Source organism: Desmodus rotundus, chromosome 6 (genome assembly GCF_022682495.2).
Source record: "Desmodus rotundus isolate HL8 chromosome 6, HLdesRot8A.1, whole genome shotgun sequence".
NCBI classification, from domain to species: Eukaryota; Metazoa; Chordata; class Mammalia; order Chiroptera; family Phyllostomidae; genus Desmodus; species Desmodus rotundus.
In genome coordinates, this window is record NC_071392.1 from 113011758 (window position 1) to 113027492 (window position 15735).

Below are 15735 nucleotides of genomic sequence, written 5' to 3' on the forward strand. Positions count from 1 at the left end.
AAGTTGCTAAGGCCTGATAAGGAATCCTGTGAACAGTGGGAGGAGAGGTAGGACAGTGGAAGCCAAGGGCACATGGGTGGGTCGGGATGCAGGCTGAGGCACATCTATTGGATTCAGTCAATGAAGTATGATACCATTTATATAAAGGTTTTAAACACAAAAATTCTATGAAGCGTTCAATGATTTAAACATATGTAGTAAAAGTATAAAAACGCATACAAACTTACCTAAACTCAGGATAGTGGTTAGGTTGGAAGAGGGTGGAAGGTCTGTAATTCTAGGTACCTGACATATTGCAAATTTCCATATAATCTGTGTGGTAGATATCATTCGGCACATTTTACCAATGAGGAAATTGAGGCTCAGGGAAGTGAACTGGCTGTAATCCCAATTGTACTCGGTTTTGATGTCGGATTAACTGGCTGAACGAAAGAACGGCCTCTCGTTCGCTCTCTCGTTCCCTTCCTGATCCACGTGGGATAAAACCTGCTCTCTTCTCAGCAGAGAACGAAGTTCGGCTCTTAGTCCCGCCCTTGTGCATTGGGCCCCGCCCCGAAGGGCTCGATCCAAGCGGGATCATGAATATGCAAATAGTGGAAGATATTTAAAGGCGCGGGCGCCAGGCGCACATCTCTCACCGGTGCGGCCCGCCCTGTTCAGATACCCGCACTAAGGCCCGGCCCCCTTCGTCTCTGTCTATCACTCCGTGCGGAGTCGCCGTCAGCATGGCGGACAAACTGCCCTACAAAGTCGGTGAGTTCCAGGACATGCAGCAGGCCACCTCTGTTCTGTGCCCCTTGGGGCCTGTACGGCGGAGGCCGCGGGGACGAATTCGGGGTCTCAAGACCCCCTTGAATCGCTTGGCTGGGCGCGAGCCTGACTGCGCGAGGCCGCCTGGGGGTTGGAGTTTTCGCGCCGGGTCCAGCTGGTCGTTGTAGGCGTCCGCGGACTACAAATCCCGGCATATCTCGCGAGGCCCGTGCAGCGTCGCGGACTGCGGTGCCGCTAAGCGGCGGCGTGTGTTACACAGAGCCCGTTGGGGCAGGCTAGGAGTGCGCGCCTGGCGGCGGAGTGGGACTGCTGGCATATGCTAGAATCTGCGCTAGGAGGTCCGGAAACAACTTCCGGGGTCTGGACCGGCCTCTTGGGTGGTCCTGGACGAGAGCCGGTGCCTCTCTGAGCCTCCTACAGGGAAGGCGAGGGTACTGGAGCCCCAAAAGGCCGGTGAGGAGAGGCTTGGAGAGCGAGCCCAAGGCCGCCGCTGGTCCGTTCACAGGGGACTTTGGGCTTCTTACTCAACCTGAGGGGTCACCCGCCTGGCCAACAGGGACAGTCCTGCAGAGAATCTGGAAGAAAATTTGGAGTGGTTAGAAAAATCCTTCCTGCTGTCCTATGGATTGAAGCTGATGTATAGTTTACGTTTATTGGGCGTTTACTGGGGGCTGGGCTCCCCCTTCTACCTTTATTCTAGATTAATTCATTTTATTCTCTTACTTCCTCTTTTTATGGTGAGTATACTGAGACACAGGCAATAAAGGTAACTTGCCCATAATCTTACAGCTGGGACGAGGTGGAGCAGTATATGAACCCAGGCCCTGTAGGCCTCTGAGTACGCTTTTTCACCAGTGTATATTTGTGAGCACGCTTGGAACAACACCCGGTTCAGGTTGGTTAGCAAGTTTTTTAAGTAAATTCAAGACAACCCTAAACCTGGAGTAAGGCATCGAACATTTATGGAGCACTTGTGTATCTGGTGATTTGCATGTATTAACAGAATAATCTTTAAGAGATGGATTTTATCCCATTATACTATACAGAGAAAGAAACTGAGGCTTTAATGGGAAGTGATTTGCAGAGATTCTTTGTCCGACGCGGGTCCACGTATATGCGGCTTTTTTCAATAAATATATAGTTGGCCCTTTATGTCTCTGGGTTTCACATTCATGGTATTTTTCCATCAGTAGTTGGTAGAATCTGCCCATGCAGATTGCCAACTGAATGCATTGTTCTATGCCATTTTATAATGACCTTATGAGGGACTTGAGCATCCTTGGATTTTGATATCTACATGGGTGGGTCCTGGAACCAATCCCCTATGGATACCAAGGGATGACTGAAGTTTGGGGGGAGTGAGAAGTTATACCCAGATTTTTGACTGAGCAGGGTCATTGCCTTTAATCCCTGCGTTGTTCAAGGATCAATTGTAATAACTTATCAGGAGTAGCTTATGAAGTAGTGGCCAGAGTAGACTGTTGTCCCTTTTTGTGGATGATGAAACTGAAGCCCAGAAAGGTTAAGTCAAGGTCACATTAGTGGCAGAGTTGGAATAGAGGCAATAAAGAGAACAATGGGTCAGGGTTGAGGGCATTGAGTTGCGTGGGAGGAGAGAAGGCTGCATTTGGAAGTGAGGTAGCTTGGCTGGGTAGGGTTGGAGGGAAGAAGCCCCCATTGAGGAGGGCATACTGTGCCAGACTTTGACCATATGGCATTTTTAATCCTCAGGACTCAGCCAGGTTGGGGATGATTAATTCCACTTTAAGATGAAGAAAGTGAGGCTCAGAGAGGGTCTTGCTATCTTGGCTTGTCCTGGCACAGGTGTTCCTGCAATTTCCTCAAGTCCTCAACTCCTGCAGGACCAAAAGCCCCAGAGCTTGGACCGCCAGACCTCCTGTGCCCTTGGGGTTGAGGGATCCATGGAAAATATGGAGCTGGCATAGTTGCCATGAGGGGAGTGGAGTTATTTGTAGCTAGAGGGACAGATGGTGATGGAGGGGGCAGAGCTTAGCAGGATAGGACCCCAGCCATTGTCCACTACTGCTGGGCCCCTCTCAGGAGCCTAGGGAAGGCCTCTGGTTCTAGCTCTTCCTGGCCACCAGTCCTACTTCTGCCACTGACTGGCTGTGGAACCTGGGGCAAACCCTTCTCTGGGCCCTCTTCTCATTGGTCAATGCTGCAAGTTGTACAGGGTTTAGATTTGTTTCTTTTTTGCCACCCCTGTCTTGTGCCAGCCCCTTTCGTGGACCTTTTCTCATTCAGTCCTAACAACAGATATGGTCAATAAAACATTTGCTGACCGCTTCTCTGTGCCAGGTCCTGCTGGGCACTGGACATACAAAGGTAACTCAAGGATGAGGTTGGGACAGACTTGTACACAAGTAATGTAATATTATTGTCCCTATCTTATAAGTTAGGAGTTGTGTCCACTTCTATTTCCACAGCTACCACCCAGTTCTGGTCAACCTCCTCACAGGTCTTCCTGGGTCTCTTGCTCCATAGATACATGCAGCAACCAAAGGGGTCTTTTGAAAAGGCAAACTAGTCATGATATTGTACAATACTTCCCCTTAAAATTCTCTAGTCTTCCCATCTTACTGGGAATAAAATCCTGATTTATCCTGCTCCCTCTACTAGAGTCACCCTGGTTCATTCCATTCCTCCAGCAGGAATATACCAAGTTCTTTCCTATTTCCAGGTTTTTGTTGAGCACCTACTATGTGCCAGATTTGTAGCAAGTGCTTGGGGAGGAGCCATCCAGGCTAAGAAAACTGCTGGGGTTAAAGCCCTGATGTGGTAATGAGCTTAACTTGTGTGAAGGCCACCAGTAAGCAGATCTGTGTGGTTAAGCAGCTAGGAAGGGGAAAATGAAGGTGGGGGGGTGGGTGGACAAGCTCGGCAGTCATGTGGATAGGGCCATGAGGCCATGTGAGGAGTTAGGATTTTATTCATGAGTTAGGGAAGCCAATGGTGATTTGTTTTTTACTTTAGCAGAAGGGTGGAGGTGACAACGTAAATTTTATAAAGCTCATAATAGTATCCTTTTTTCTTGCCTGAGAAGTTGGACAAATTTGAGACATTAAGGTGGCAGATAGAAGCCAAGATAAAACTTCATTACTAATAACATTGAAGCCAGAGAATGTAGATTAGTGTCAAAGTCTAATGATCCTGCTAACTGAACCCCAAAATTCAGTTACACATCCGTTTCAGGTGAGGTGGGCCTGGGTAGGTCTCTGTGGAAGAACATGCTTCCTGCAGGCAAGGGTGGCTGGTGCTTGTTTGCTAAAGAAGGGAGAGATGAACTGAGCATGCCCAATTTATTCCTCCCAAGTTTACTAATCAGACAAGTCACTCCACCTCCCCTGGGACAGAGAGGAGCCAAGAGTGTCACTTACACAGATGAGTTCTCTCCATGTGGAAACATCAGGAATGGGGGAGAAGCATTTTCATACCTTTAAGGAGATCAAAGAACTGTGCTGAATCTCAGATGGTCAATAATGTCACTAACGACTGTTGAAGTCAGCAAGAGTGATGATGTGGAAGATGGAGGGACAGTGGGGAACTAAAGTCGTTAGGGAATGAGGAAGTTGGTAGGTGGCAGCAGAAAGGGCAGTGGGAAGTGTGTGTGTGTGCTGATAGCTATTTTTCAAGGGGGTACTTACCTGTATTAGTTACATGTACATTTATGATTCTTTGATTAATTGTATTCTCCCAGAAGACTGTAAGCTGAGGTTAGCTAGGGATCATGCCTTTCTTTTTTGACTGCCTCAGCTCCGTAAATCCTTTTTGAATGAGTGAGTCAGTGAATAGATTGCTCAGCCTGGTTAGTGGGATGAGCTGCTCATGGAACTGCCATCCATCCTGCCCCTGCAGCTGACATCAGCCTGGCCTCCTGGGGACGCAAGGCCCTGGACATCGCCGAGAATGAGATGCCGGGCCTGATGCGCATGCGGGAGATGTACTCAGCTTCCAAGCCACTGAAGGGCGCCCGCATCGCCGGCTGCCTGCACATGACCGTTGAAACAGCGGTCCTCATTGAGACCCTCATCGCCCTGGGTGCTGAGGTGAGGCCTGTAGCTGTTCCATGCAAAGTGGGAAATCCAGTGTGGTGTCCCCTCAGGCCCAGCTGGGGTGCCAGCCTTGTCACTTTTTGTGGTGACTGCTGTGCAAATTCTTTTTTTGACTGGGAAGATAGCATCTAACTGCCCTCAATTCACATCCTCCTGATTGAGGAGCTCTGGTGGGAAAAATTCAGACCCAGCATCCCACTGGGCCATGGAAGGACTGGTTCTCATTGGTCCCTCTAGTGTTGTATGCCTGCTCTGGACCAATCATGGCTGCCAGAAGGATGGTGTTCTGATTGGTTCAGCCTAGGTCATGTGTGTGTGATTGACAGCTCTTTTAACCTCTTTAGGAGTTTCCAATCTAGATATCTTCCTAAAGAGGGCAGGGCATAGCAGCCAAAACCAACTAACAGACTATACTAGAGATCAGTCCTGGGACCTCTTCTTTCTTTTCAACATTCACACCTTTGGTGATCTGATTTTATGGTTTTAAATACTATCTACATGGTGATGACTCCCAGAAAAATGTACCAGCGTAGACTTCTCCCCAGAAATCTAGACTTATATATTCAGTAGCTGATATGTTATATCAACTAGGAGATCTAATAGACATATCAACCTCAGCATGTCCAAACAAATTCATGATTTCATAGGCCACTCTCCACCCCCTTTCTGCAGTCTTTCCCACACAAGCAAATGGAAATTAAGCCTTCCAGGTTTTCTTAGTTCAAGAACCTCAGGTCATCATTGACTGTTCTTTGTCTCTCACTCCCACAACTAATCCTGCAGCAAATCTGGTCAGCTTAGCCATCAAAATATACCCATTATCACCTCCACTGCTACTGTTACATCTCTAGTCTGACCTCGTACAACAGCTTCTTCACTTGTCTCCTTGCTTCCTTGTGAGCCTGTTCTCCACAGCACCAGAGTGATGTTACACAACATAAGTTGGGTCTTGTCACTACTTTCACACCCATTCACTCACCAGGGCTCCCACTCTATGTTCACAGAGCTGGCTGGGCCTAGATCACAAGCCTGTCACCTCTAGTTCCAGGGCTTTTCCTTGTCCTTGTCTAGTGACCCTAGTGCTCCTAGTGACCCTAGTCCATGTTGCTGGCTCTTCTAGGTGCAGTGGTCCAGCTGCAACATCTTCTCTACCCAGGACCATGCAGCAGCAGCCATTGCCAAGGCTGGCATTCCAGGTGAGTCCTGCTTGCTGCTGGGGTAGGGCCTCCCCTCTTCCATGTTTGCTTCACTGACTCCTACAGTGTCAGGCTTCCCTGCGGCAAGAGGGAAGAGTCATGGCCACTCTAGACTTCTCCCCAGAACTCCATAGCCTAATGACCCATAGGAAAGAGCTATGTTGTCCTACTGTCATCTAAAATTTTATGGGAGGTGCTTATTGTCCCAGTGTAAATCATGTGACCAACAAGGGCAGGATTTTGTAGTTGGGAACTACTTGGTGTGGAGGAGGGGAAGTTGCTTAAAGAAAGGAAGTGGGTCTGTTTCCAAAAGAATGGGAGAGGACTACTGGTCAGAAAAAGAGCCCCAGAGGTTCATTGCCTGGGCTATGATGGTCTGGGGGGCTGGGGAATGAGCAGAACTAGGAGGAACTTTCATAAGCTGCTGGAGAAATTGGCATGTGTTTTCCTGGGCCTGTGGAAGGGAGTGGTAGTTTCTGATGGTGATTAAGTAGGACATTAGTGAGTCCTAACTAGCCTCAGACGGAGAGGAAAAGGTCAGGAGGATCTGTCCAGAGACTTACTGGAGCCGGATAGGCATGTCTCCATTTCTTAGCCTTTGGTTGGGCTTCATGGCACTTTTCTGGGAAATTCTTTGTTTCTAAGGCCATCATCATCTGCCCCAGTTAGGCAGAGGGGTAGCCTTCCCTGCTTGGCTGGTGGCTTTTGCTCACAGGAGGTTCATAGGAGCCCTAAACACATGTCCTAGTCATACCATGTGATGGGAGGAGCCTGGACTGGCAGTAATGTCTGGCACAGAGAAAGTGCTCCATACATAGTAGCTGCTATTAGTAATTTTTTGGCCAGACTTTGCCTAAGATCACCTACCAGAGAGACTGTGGGGCCCTCAAGTCCTTTCAGTGCAGAACAGTCCTTAGATCTTGCCTTGTGGGCCCACCTAGTTTGCCGCCCTGCCCCTGAAGCACCCTGTCCCAGCATTTTGAGTTGGAACCTGGTCAGTGGGTTGATGCTCTAGTCCTTGGGGCCCAGACAGAAGGGGATAGGAAAGTAAATATTTCCAATTACCTATATCTGGCATCAATCCCACTTATTCCATACTGTTTTCCCCATTCACAGATGAGGAAACTGATGCTCAGAGAGGTGATGGGATTTGCCCAGAGTCACACAGCTGGCAAGTGCAGAAGCAGGATTTGAACTTAGATTCCTATGGTTCCAAGTTGTGTTCTTAATACTGCTGAGTCCTCAGAGAGGCTGGAGGTGCCTGGGCATGGGACTTAGGAAGGAGATAGTATTGGCCCAGGTAGTTTCCCTGGAGCAGGTACCAGTGAGGAAGGCAGACCCTGATGTGCCACTCACCCCCCAGTGTATGCCTGGAAGGGTGAAACAGATGAAGAGTACCTGTGGTGCATTGAGCAGACTCTGTACTTCAAGGATGGGCCTCTCAACATGGTTCTGGACGACGGCGGTGACCTCACCAACCTCATCCACACCAAGTACCCACAGCTCTTGTCGGGTGAGTAGGGTGGATGTGTAGGCTGGGTGTTGGCAGTGTAGATGGAGCCTGTTTGCTCATGAGAATGCAGCAGGCCTGGCAGGATTCCCAGCACCTCAAGCAGCAGATTCTGTGAAAGATAGGAGGATGGCAGGTCCCTTCAGGCATGCTGGGGCCTGGCCTCCTGACTTCTGATGGTGTGGGAGTCGGATGGCAGGGTGGGTGGGCAGGCCTGGCTGAGATGGTGGTTCAAGAGGAAGTGCAAGTCAGGGCTGGGAATGAGTCAGCTTTGTTAAAAGCAGTGCAGAGAGGAAAGTGGGGTGAAGGAGGCAGTGAGCGCAAAGGCCCTAAGGCAAGAAAGGACTGACTCTTTAGGAAACAGGAAGCCAGCATAGTAGTTTCCTTCACTGGGAGGGAGTATTATAGGATGTGGCTGGAACTTTAGTGAAGGCCAGATGTGTGAGTACTTAATAGGCTAAAAGAATTTGGCTTCAGCCCTGGCTGATGTGACTCAGTTGGTTGGAGCATTGTCCTGTAGACCAAATGGTCACAGGTTCAATTCCCAGTCAGGGTGCATACAAAAAGGCAACCAATTCATGTTTCTCTCTCTCTTTCTCTCTCTCTTTCTCTCTCCTCCCCTCCCTCTCTCTCTCTGAAAACAATGAAAAAAATGTCCTTGGGTAAGGATAAATAAATAAATAAAAGAATTTGGCCTGATCTTGAGAGCAAATAAAAATAGCAAATAGAAATAATTGGAGGGTTTAGAAAAGATTTCTCTGGAAATGTACATGTTCAAAATGCCTGCTGTGTGGAGGATGGATTGTTGCTGGGAGATCAGGCAAGTGATGATGGTAGCAGGGACTAGGGCAGTGGCAGCGGGAATGGAGAGTTCAGAAGTGGTTGGGAAGTTTGGGAGTGTCCTGGTGATGGATGATTGTGTGGACTGTGGTATCAGTCACAGATATGAACTCAGATAGAGGAGTGGCTTTAGGGGGAAAAGATGAGGGATTTTGGTGAATTAAGGTATAGGCTCTTGGGGCTTCATTCCAGAGGGCTCCCCTCCTCTGTCCAATCCCTTGGGCAGCCCTTTCCTGGCCTGAGGCTCACCCCTTCCCTTCATGTTCAGGCATCCGAGGTATCTCTGAGGAAACCACAACGGGCGTCCACAACCTATACAAGATGATGGCTAATGGGATCCTGAAGGTTCCTGCCATCAATGTCAATGACTCCGTCACAAAGGTGAGCCTGTAAGGCAATGACAGTTCTAGTTGTTGGCTCTCAGTGCAGCTCAGGAGTAAGCCCCACAGGAAGGACCCCCAGAAAGGCTGCAGGCTAGGTACTTGAAGGTCTCATTTGAGGGGAGGAAGGAGATTGTAGACTGAGGGTAATTAGTATATTAAAGAGGAGAAGAACTACACAGTGAGAGCTGGGCATCAAGAGCTTGAAAGTGAAGCAGATTCTCTGACTGGCAATCTCTCCTAGTAATTGATCCTGAAGAATCCTTCTGGACCAGCAGAGAAAGGCTAGCAAGAAGGTGTTGGGGCTGATCAGAGTGAGAGGCATATGAGCGCATTAGCTGGTGGGGAGAAGTCATAGATGATCAGCACAAGGCCCACCAGGCCTAGGTGCTGGGAGAGGGTCTGAGGCCCCAGGGCCTTGCTGCCCCCATTGTCACCTTGCTCCCTCTCCTTTCAGAGCAAATTTGACAACCTCTATGGCTGCCGGGAGTCCCTCATGGATGGCATCAAGCGGGCCACAGACGTGATGATTGCGGGCAAGGTGGCAGTGGTAGCAGGATATGGCGACGTGGGCAAGGGTTGTGCTCAGGCCCTGAGGGGTTTTGGGGCCCGAGTCATCATTACTGAGATTGACCCCATCAACGCACTGCAGGCTGCCATGGAGGGTATGATAGGGTGAGGGATGGCTGTCAGCCACGGGGACCAGAGGAAGGGCAAGGCCACCCTGAATGACCCATAGCCACTGTCTCTGCACAGGCTATGAAGTGACCACCATGGACGAGGCCTGTCGGGAGGGCAACATCTTTGTTACCACCACAGGCTGTATTGACATCATCCTCGGCAGGTAGGTGCTAGGTAGGGGTTCCTGGAGAGTGAGGGAAGGGGTTAGCTTGGTGCTGCTCTTTGTCCCTGATGATCTCCCATGGGTTTGGGTTTCCCATAGACACTTTGAGCAGATGAAGGATGACGCCATCGTGTGTAACATTGGACATTTTGATGTGGAAATTGATGTCAAATGGCTGAATGAGAATGCTGTGGAGAAAGTGAACATTAAGCCCCAGGTGAGAAGTCCCAGCCCTTCCAGCAGGGAAGGCAGGTGGAAGGCTGAGGGGGTCATGCTTATGGGCTGGCCGCCAAGGAAAGGCAGATGAGGAGGCTCTGGCAACCTGGGCAGCAGGTTGGGGGGAAGAGGGCTTGGTTTCAGGGTCACTTAAATCAGAATCTTGGAGTGAGGCCAAGGCATCCTCTTTTTTAAAGATTCTGAGATGATTAGGGCGTATGGCCAAGGTTTAGCGCCACTACATTCAACTTACTAAGCATGGCGTTTGAGAACATGGGATCTGTCCTCAAGACTGTCCAGGCTCAGATTGCAGCTCCTTCTTAGTGTGTGACTGTAGACAAGTTGAACCCTTTAAATTTTTGTTTCTTTATTTGTGAAGTGGGGATAATAGTAGTACTTAAATCACAGGGCTGTTTTGAGTTGTCTGTATGTGCATATATATAGTTATACGTATAGTTTTGTGTATACTCTTAGCCCAGGGCACATGGCAATAGTAATAATAATAATGACAATAACAACATTAGCTTAATACTTACTGAGTACCTAGTATGTGCCAAGCCGTGTGTCAAGTGCCTTACAATTATCTTTAAATTCTCACAGGAGACCTGTGAGATCTGTAGCTCAGAGGTGCTTGATAAATACTGTCTGTTATTGAGTGTGCCAGGGCCTATGCTGGAGGTTACTCTAGGGCAGTGCAGGCCCTTCACAGGTGATGTTGGAAGCAGGGAGGCCTGCTGGACAAGAGGGTAGGATGAGGCAGGGGTGGCCACTGGGAGCATTGCTCCACCAGCCCTCAGTGCTGCTCTGCCCACTTGCAGGTGGACCGCTACCGGCTGAAGAATGGGCGCCGCATCATCCTGCTGGCCGAGGGCCGGCTGGTCAACCTGGGCTGTGCGATGGGGCATCCCAGCTTCGTGATGAGCAACTCTTTCACCAACCAGGTGTTGGCCCAGATTGAACTATGGACCCACCCAGACAAGTACCCCGTTGGGGTCCACTTCCTACCCAAGAAGGTGGGTACCCACCTCCAACCCTGGGCTCACCACACAGGGTTTTCCAGAGTTCACCTCTCTACCCTCTTAGAGATCCTCACAGGGTATTCGCAGAGCAGAAATTATTCTCTTCATCTAACAGAGGAGGAAACTCAGGCCCAAGGTAGAGAATGGCTCCCAGAGTGGCTGGGCTGGGTGGTGAGAGGAGTGTGGGCTTTGTAGGGAGACACACCCCTGTTTGAATCTCAGCCTTACCACTTAGAGGCTGTCTAACTGGGGCAGGTTAATTTCTTTGAGACTTTTATTTTATCCTCTCCCTCCTGTAAGGATTGTGAGGGTTTCCTTAGATTGGGGGTCACAAACCCACATGCCCACAGGGACTGGGCAGGTGAGTGAGTGAACTGGGGTTGGGGGGAACTAACAGAAGAGCACATGCCCCAGGGAGGGGTTCACTGTTGTTAACCTGGAACCCAGGCCCATTGGACTAGGGCTCCTGACATTTCAAGAGAAGCCAGATATTAAGATCTTTGTATAAAATACTCAATTTTTAAATATAGGCAACTTGTTACAGTTTTGAAAAATAACCAGGTGGGTCAACTTGGAGATGTTTGTAAGCCATATGCAGCTTGCAGGCTATAGGACTGTGGCCTTGGAATGAGATACAACTAACACACTGAGCATAGCACCTGACACACTGTGGGGGTGTGGTCAGGGTAACCATGACAAAGAGGTCTTCTGACCTCAAACCCAGTGCTCTTTCTAACACCCCATGCAAGGTGCACATCCCCAGGGATCAGAATTGCTATGTTTTAGTCCTGGCTTCCTTTCTTTTTTCTTTTTTTTGCCAGTGTCATGGGCGAACATGGCTTTGCCACATAGCCTGCCTGGGCCTCAGTTTCCCTATCAGCTACATGCTAAGAGTAGCTCTTGCTCTCTAGCATTTGGCTACTGGAGAGGCTGTGATGGAGTCGCCATTACTACTACTATCACCCCTTGAAAGGCTGGTCCTGCAAAGTGAAATAGGAAGAGGCCTGGTATCCTCTCAAAGCCTGAGCCATCTGTCCCCAGAGCCAGCCAACTCCTTTCCCCCTAGTTTTCCTTGGGTACCTCCCTTGGACCAGATGTTTTACCTATAAAGGCCCCAAGGGCTATCCTGTTCTGTGCAGCCTGCCAGGTGCCCAACCTTGTTGTGGGGTTAAAAAAGTCCCATTTGACCTCCAACTGATCCCCCTTGGAGGAAAGATGGCTATGAATATGGCGAGAAATTGGACAAGCCTTTGAAATGAGGTCAGGATTAGAAGTAATAAGGCAAAGATCTTATTTCCCACCCCAGCACATGGCCCCCATCCTTACCTCCTTTGTCAATGGCAAGACGTGGATAGGGGATAAGACACCTTTTGCTTCATGCCTCACATTGTGATTTGTGGGTCAGGGATTAGGTACCTTGGTTAACAATAACAGAGAGAACAATTGCCATTTATTAAGCTATCGACTTGCACCAAGGAGTCTATCACTGATCTTCGTAATGGCCAAGAGAAATCCATCCTACAAATGAGGAAACTAAGGTTCAGAGATTGACTTGCTCCCACAGCTGTCAAGTACTGGACCAGGAGTAGAACCCAGCTCTACTGTCTGTCCAAGTTGTTCACCATTATGATACCCTGCCTTTTGAGTGTGGGTACAGAGAGAAGGAAGAAGTGTGTTCAGGGCTAGGCCAGGCCGAGTTAAAGGAGGATTCAACGTGTACTCTGGGAACTGGAGACCTTCATTCTGCCTCTAGGACTAACATGAATGTGGGGCTGGTCTCTGCTCACATCTTTGCCTGCCTCTCCCCAGTTTCTTCATCTGTTAAAACAAATAAATCCTGCCCTCCTTAAGGGTATTTGTGAGGGTCTGATGAGAGTGGATGTGAAACCACTTGGAAATGCAAAAGTTCTCGGGGCTGAGCTGTGGTCCAAGCCTGTTGTATCATCATAGGATGGGACTTGGGGCATTCGAGATAGAGACCCCACCCAGAGCCAGAAACTGAGAAAGTGAGACACCCCCCCACCCCCCACACAGTTGACCCTTTTCTAAGTGCAAACACTTCCCCTTCTTTTCAGACCCCTTTTATGCATTTCAGCACTGGTCAGACTTAGAAATTGGCTTTATCTAACCCCAGCCTCTGTCCTCCTTGGTTTCTGTTCCGTCTTTTCAAAGCTGCCTTGGAAGCCATAAGTTGAGATGCCTGAGACAAGTTTGGGGGTTTTGGACTAGGGTTCAAATCGTAGCTCTGAGGGTAACTAGCTATGTGTCCTTGGGCAAGTGGTTTTACCTTTCTGAGCCTTGATTTCTATATTTGTAAAGTAGAATGGCAATTTTTTAGTAGTCAGGATCCTTTTGGTGGCAATTGGTAGAAAGAAACCCTGTTTAAACTGGTGTTATCTGTTGCTAAATAACAATTTAACCCCAAATTTTATGGCTTAAAACAATAAACATTTATTATTTAAGCTTGTGTGGGTCAGGAGTTTGAGAGCACTTTGGTGGGTGAAGACTTGAGGTTCTTCATGAGGTTGCAGTCGTCTGACGGCCAGACCGGGGCTGGAAGGACCACTTCACTGTTGGTAGGAGATCTTAGTTCCCTGCCACATGGGTATCTCTGTAGGGCTGGGCAAGTGTCCTCATGTGATGGCAGCTGGCCTTTCCCCAGAGTAAGTGGTCCAGGAAGGAAAGGAGGTAGCTGCAGTGTCTTTTAGGACCTAGTCTCCAAGTCACACACCATCACTTCTGCTTTATTCTGTTCATTAGGAGTAAGTTACTCAAGGGGTGAGGAATTAGGCTCTACCTCTTGAAGGAAGAAGTATTGTGAATTTCTAGACAAAGAAGTTAAGGGCATATTGTAAAACCACCACAACTAATTTAATCTGAAAATAAACTCTATTGGCTATACAGGGTTGGGCAAAAGTAGGTTTACAGTTGTTTGTATGGAAAATAATTCAATAATTAATAAATGATAATACAAGAATAAGCTGTATTTCATGTACTCATGACTGTAAACCTGCTTTTGCCCCACACTATATAATGGAGGAATCCAAGATTCAGGCAGTGGGCTTAGGGATTCAATGTTTATTGGAGCTCTGTGTTTCTCTCTCTCTCTCTCTCTTTTTTGAACATTCATTTCACTTGTCAAATAGACTTAACATTAGCAAGCTGAGACTGATACCCTCCCAGTTGAGGAATCCCAGTGAAATTAGAGAGACCCTACTATGAAAACTGCCCTGGCTCTGGGTGGTATGGCTCAGTGGATTGAGTTTTGACCTGCGAATCAATAGGACACTGCTTCGTTTCCCAGTCGGGGCACACACCTGGGTTGTGGGCCAGGTCCCCAGTTGGGGGCATACAAGAGGCAACCAATCAATGTTTTTCTCCCTGTCTTTCTCTCTCCATTCCCTTCTCTTTAAAAATTAATAAATAAAATCTTCCCTGGCTGGTGTGGCTCAGTGGAGTGAGTGTGGGCCTGAGAACTGAAAGGTTGCCTGTTGGATTCCCAGTGAGGGCACATGCCTGGGTTGCAGGCCAGGCTCCCAGCTGGGGATGTGCAAGAGGCAACCAATTGATGTTTCTCTCCTCTTTCTCCCTCCCTTCCCCTCTCTCTAAAATATAAGTAAATCTAAAATAAATAAAATCGTTTTAAAAAAAGAAAATAAAAAAATGCCCTAGCTTCTTGGGTTGGTGGAAGGTGAGAAAGGAAATGTAATTGATGGTCCCCCCAGGGTTACTTGGAGGGGAGGGTGTAGCATGGCTCCGTCTGGTGGATGAGGACAGTCAAAACCAACACATCTGCTGAGGCTGACTGAGGACAGGATGAGGTAATATGTGTAACACACGGCACATACCCCAGCAGAACAGTTCTTACCTCTACTGGCAGCTGGTTGCAGGTCAGGGTTCCAGAGCATGGTCCTGATACCATGTCTTCCTGTGTTTCTCCGTAGCTGGACGAAGCAGTAGCTGAAGCTCATCTGAGCAAGCTGAACGTGAAGCTGACCAAGCTGACTGAGAAGCAGGCCCAGTACCTGGGCATGCCTCGTGACGGCCCCTTCAAACCAGATCACTACCGCTACTGAGAACCAGGCCTGCCCTTTTCTCTCTTCTAGCTGCTGTCCTTGCCCATGTCCCACCTCTCTTCCCCAAGAGCAAATGGCACCAACTTTGAGAATGGTTTGTTAATGTCCCCCATTGACTCCCTGGGGCTGGTCACTCAGTCTTTGGCCTCTGCTACATCCCTCATACTGTTCATGTGTGGCAAGGAGAATTGAGAAGTCCCCCCTCAAGCCCTGGTCACCATGATACACATGGGAACCAGGAGCTCAGGGGTTTTGGAACTGCTCACTCAGTCTTTCCTTAGGCTGGGAGTTGGAAGTGGTGGTCACAACGCCTGTGCACTTTACTGCCTCTCACCTGGCCTATGGATATTGTACCCATGTTCTTGGTTGACAGGTTCACTGGCTCCTCGGCCCATGACAGATGAGAAGGAGCTATACCAGTGGGCAGGGAGGAACTGTTGGAGTTTGAATGCTCCTGAGAGTCTGGCTTAGTGCTGGGCATTCTCTTAAACCTCAGAACAATGAGGTTGGTATTTTCAGTCCCTATTTTACAGGGGTTATAAAATACACTGTTACGGGATAGCCGAGAAAGGACAAGAGAAGTGACAGCCAGGGGTTGAGAGGGGCCAAAGTATCTTAAAAGGCATACATCTGCCACCACTTTGTAATGGTTCCTATCACAACCCTGGATCAAAAAGAGATTAATTTGGTTTATAATGTTTATATGTATAATGCTTATAATGTTTGAGCAGGAAGGTAACTAAATAAAAATTTTGGTGCCTAAAAGAAGTTTGAGCCTTTATTATAGATAATCCCCTGCCAGCAATGTTA

General features: G+C 48.6%; 1 protein-coding gene across 2 annotated transcripts; it reads left to right on the forward strand.

The window, feature by feature from the left end:
• The first annotated feature begins 601 nt into the window (after positions 1-601).
• On the forward strand, positions 602-15587 carry AHCY (adenosylhomocysteinase). Of its 2 annotated transcripts, none has more exons than XM_024559530.4 (10): positions 602-753; positions 4648-4838; positions 5965-6040; positions 7404-7553; positions 8659-8771; positions 9228-9435; positions 9527-9614; positions 9714-9831; positions 10649-10843; positions 14794-15587. In XM_024559530.4, exons 1-10 carry the CDS (start codon positions 726-728, stop codon positions 14923-14925), a joined length of 1299 nt encoding a protein of 432 aa, XP_024415298.2. In that variant the 5' UTR covers positions 602-725; the 3' UTR covers positions 14926-15587. The 2 variants fall into 2 exon arrangements, with proteins under 2 accessions (XP_024415298.2, XP_024415299.2); XM_024559531.4 differs by lacking the exon at positions 602-753 and adding an exon at positions 1088-1508.
• The last annotated feature ends 148 nt before the right edge of the window (positions 15588-15735 follow it).